The 2,983-nt window shown below is 35.7% G+C and overlaps 1 protein-coding gene across 1 annotated transcript in view; it reads left to right on the top strand.

The window, feature by feature from the left end:
* LOC107745277 (receptor-type tyrosine-protein phosphatase O-like) overlaps positions 1-2,983 on the top strand; it is a 45,402-nt gene that overhangs the window by 38,139 nt on the left and 4,280 nt on the right. The window contains exons 17-22 of the mRNA XM_016559125.1: positions 576-611; positions 688-769; positions 859-949; positions 2,091-2,167; positions 2,253-2,387; positions 2,476-2,598. Of these exons, the coding sequence (XP_016414611.1) occupies positions 576-611; positions 688-769; positions 859-949; positions 2,091-2,167; positions 2,253-2,387; positions 2,476-2,598 (544 nt within the window). The remainder of the gene's footprint in view (positions 1-575; positions 612-687; positions 770-858; positions 950-2,090; positions 2,168-2,252; positions 2,388-2,475; positions 2,599-2,983) is intronic.

Below are 2,983 nucleotides of genomic sequence, written 5' to 3' on the forward strand. Positions count from 1 at the left end.
ATAAATAACAAAATCAATTTATTATGTTTTTAAAATTATACTTAAAAATGTATAGTTATTCAATTTAGTAAATCATAATAAAATCATAATATGGAAGGTTATGGAGAAAGACAAAGAAAAGAAAGAAAGATTTAATACAATAAAAAATAAACGCAAAATTGTTTTAAATAATATGTATATAAATTATACATTTTAATACATTTTATACAAAAATAAAAAATATACATCTCATAAATTAAATATGAAATATTATACTAAAAAAACACTTTTTTTTTTTTTTTCTCATAAATTAAATATGAAAGATTATACTAAAAAAAACACTTTTTTTTTTAAAAGAATGACCACAATCATGAAATATGATAAAATCACTTCCTATTATATCAGACACATGTTGTGATTGTAAACCTGTGAAGCAGTCGTGAGATCTGTGTTTGTAATGCATGAACCCTACAGCTCAACTAACACTAAATCAGTTCATAAAAGCACAGAATGAGTGAATGTGGATTATTATCTGTGGCTGCAGACACAATGCATGTTTAGTTTGTAGGGTTCATGGGTCTGTGTTTGACCTGCAGGAGCAAAACAGCACTGAAGAAGAGGAAACTAAGCAGGTAAACCCATGCCGCTCGTGTCACTGTGAGTTATGATTGCACTGATTTGTGTGTGATGTGATGATTGTGTCTTCAGTCCCGTTCAGCTCAGTGATTTTGAGGCTTACATCAAAGACATGAGCAAAGACTCGGCGTACAAGTTCTCGCTGCAGTTTGAGGTAAAGCACGCACAGAGCACGTGAACACGTAAACACTCGTTTGCCGCGTCACGCGTGTGATTTATTGGCTTTGTTTGTGCTTCTGTCAGGAGCTGAAGAGCGTCGGTCTGGATCTGTCTCATGAAGCGGCTGATCTGCCCGGCAACAGACCCAAGAACCGCTACACCAACATCCTGCCCTGTGAGAAGCCCCGCCCACTGTAGTCATAGCAACGCTCTTCTGATTGGCCCACTTTCACAGTTAAACTAAAACTATTCAAAAGTGTCGTTATTTGAAACAAAATAAACGTGAACCGAAATCATATATTTACCATTTTAAATAAACATTTCTCATTTTCATCTAGTTTATTTACTTGATGTTGAACTGATCAAAACTAAAATAAAAATGAATAAAAATGACAAATAAATAAACATGAGAACAGAAATAATATCTAATAACCTTATTAAATCTAATAAAAATATTAACAAAACCGGTAATGCTTTACAATAAGGTTTACATTTTTTAACATTAATTAACTATATCTTTTTATGCATTTATTAATCTTAGTTCAAGACTTACTAATACATTATTGAAATTTAAAGTTGTATCTGTTAACATTAGTTAATGTAAAAGATTTATAAAGATAAAGATTAATAAATGCCGCTTCATGTAAAAAAAAAAAAGTTAATTATAATAATAATAATTTGTCAAATAAAAATCAGTTGCAATGCAGAACACACACAGAAATGAAGGAGACCAAATGCAAATACAGTTATAAATGTGGGTCTTTTTTAAAGTTAATTTTGCATGAAAAGTAATTTCATAAAAACCTATTTAAATTTTTTTTACATTAATTTTTATACATTTTAAAAATACTATAAATCCTCCCAAAACTGCACAAATGCAGAGGAAAAACATTAATAAAATGAGTGATATTACATTTGTTTAGAATTATAAAATGATTTACTATAGTCTTTAAATATGATGTCCTTAATTATTATAAATATATAGTATCAGATTTTTACATATATTTATTCCAAATATATATGAAAATACTTTTTTTTTTTTTGAGAAGTTAAGGAAGCTTTATTAAGTTTTATGCCCGTGGATGGTTTGCTGAGCTCTTTTTCACTAGTGTTTATTGATATCTATATTTATATGAATGGATGGATCTCTTCAGTATTATGAGTAATTTAGTTCTTCAGTGCAAATTTGGCCATTAAATAAGCTTTAAAAAATCATGAAGTTGACATTTTTTTCAAGAGAGGTTCTTACTAAAGATCAGCTTCTCCAGGAGAATGAGTGATTGTTATATTCATCCTGAATGTGTGTTTGGTCACAGATGATTTCAGTCGGGTGAAGCTGATCTCTCTGCACAACGATGAAGGCTCTGATTACATCAATGCAAACTATATTCCTGTGAGTAGCTCAGCAGTATCAGCGATTAGAGTCGAGTCGTTCACTGGTTACTGGGTGTCTCATTTGTGGGGTGGTGTGTGTTCAGGGTTATAACTCTACGCACGAGTTCATCGCCACGCAGGGGCCGCTGCCCGAGACCAGGAACGATTTCTGGAAGATGGTCCTGCAGCAGAAGTCTCACATCGTCGTCATGCTGACCCAGTGTAACGAGCGCAGGAGGGTCAGTTCCCGCGGCAACCGCTCCGTTATCGCTATGACACCACACAGAGACGGGCAGATGTTAACGGGGGAATGTGCTTCCTGTGCAGGTGAAGTGTGACCACTACTGGCCGTTCACTGAGGAGCCTGTGGCGTACGGAGAGATTACGGTCGAGATGCTGTCGGAGACCGACTCGCCCGAGTGGACCGTCAGAAACTTCAGACTGGGATACGTGAGGAACACAACTAACCATAACCCTGGATGATGGATGGATGGATGGATGGATGGGTGGCTGGATGATAGGTGGATGGATGATGGATGGGTGGGTTGGTGGATGGATGGATGGATGGGTGGATGGATAAATGGATGGATAGATTGATGGATAAATGGATGGATAGATGGATGGAAGGATGGATGGGTGGGTGGATGGATGATGGATGGGTGGGTGGATGGAAGGATGGATGGATAAATGGATGAATGGATGGATGGATGGATGGATGGGTGGATAAATGGATGATGGATAGATGGATGATGGATGGGTGGGTGGATGGAAGGATGGATGGATGGATAGATAGATAAACAATGGATGGAGCGATAAAACGATAGATAAAAGGATG

The sequence above is a fragment of the Sinocyclocheilus rhinocerous genome, unplaced genomic scaffold (genome assembly GCF_001515625.1).
Source record: "Sinocyclocheilus rhinocerous isolate Xijiao unplaced genomic scaffold, SAMN03320098_v1.1 scaffold2875, whole genome shotgun sequence".
Lineage (NCBI taxonomy): Eukaryota > Metazoa > Chordata > Actinopteri > Cypriniformes > Cyprinidae > Sinocyclocheilus > Sinocyclocheilus rhinocerous.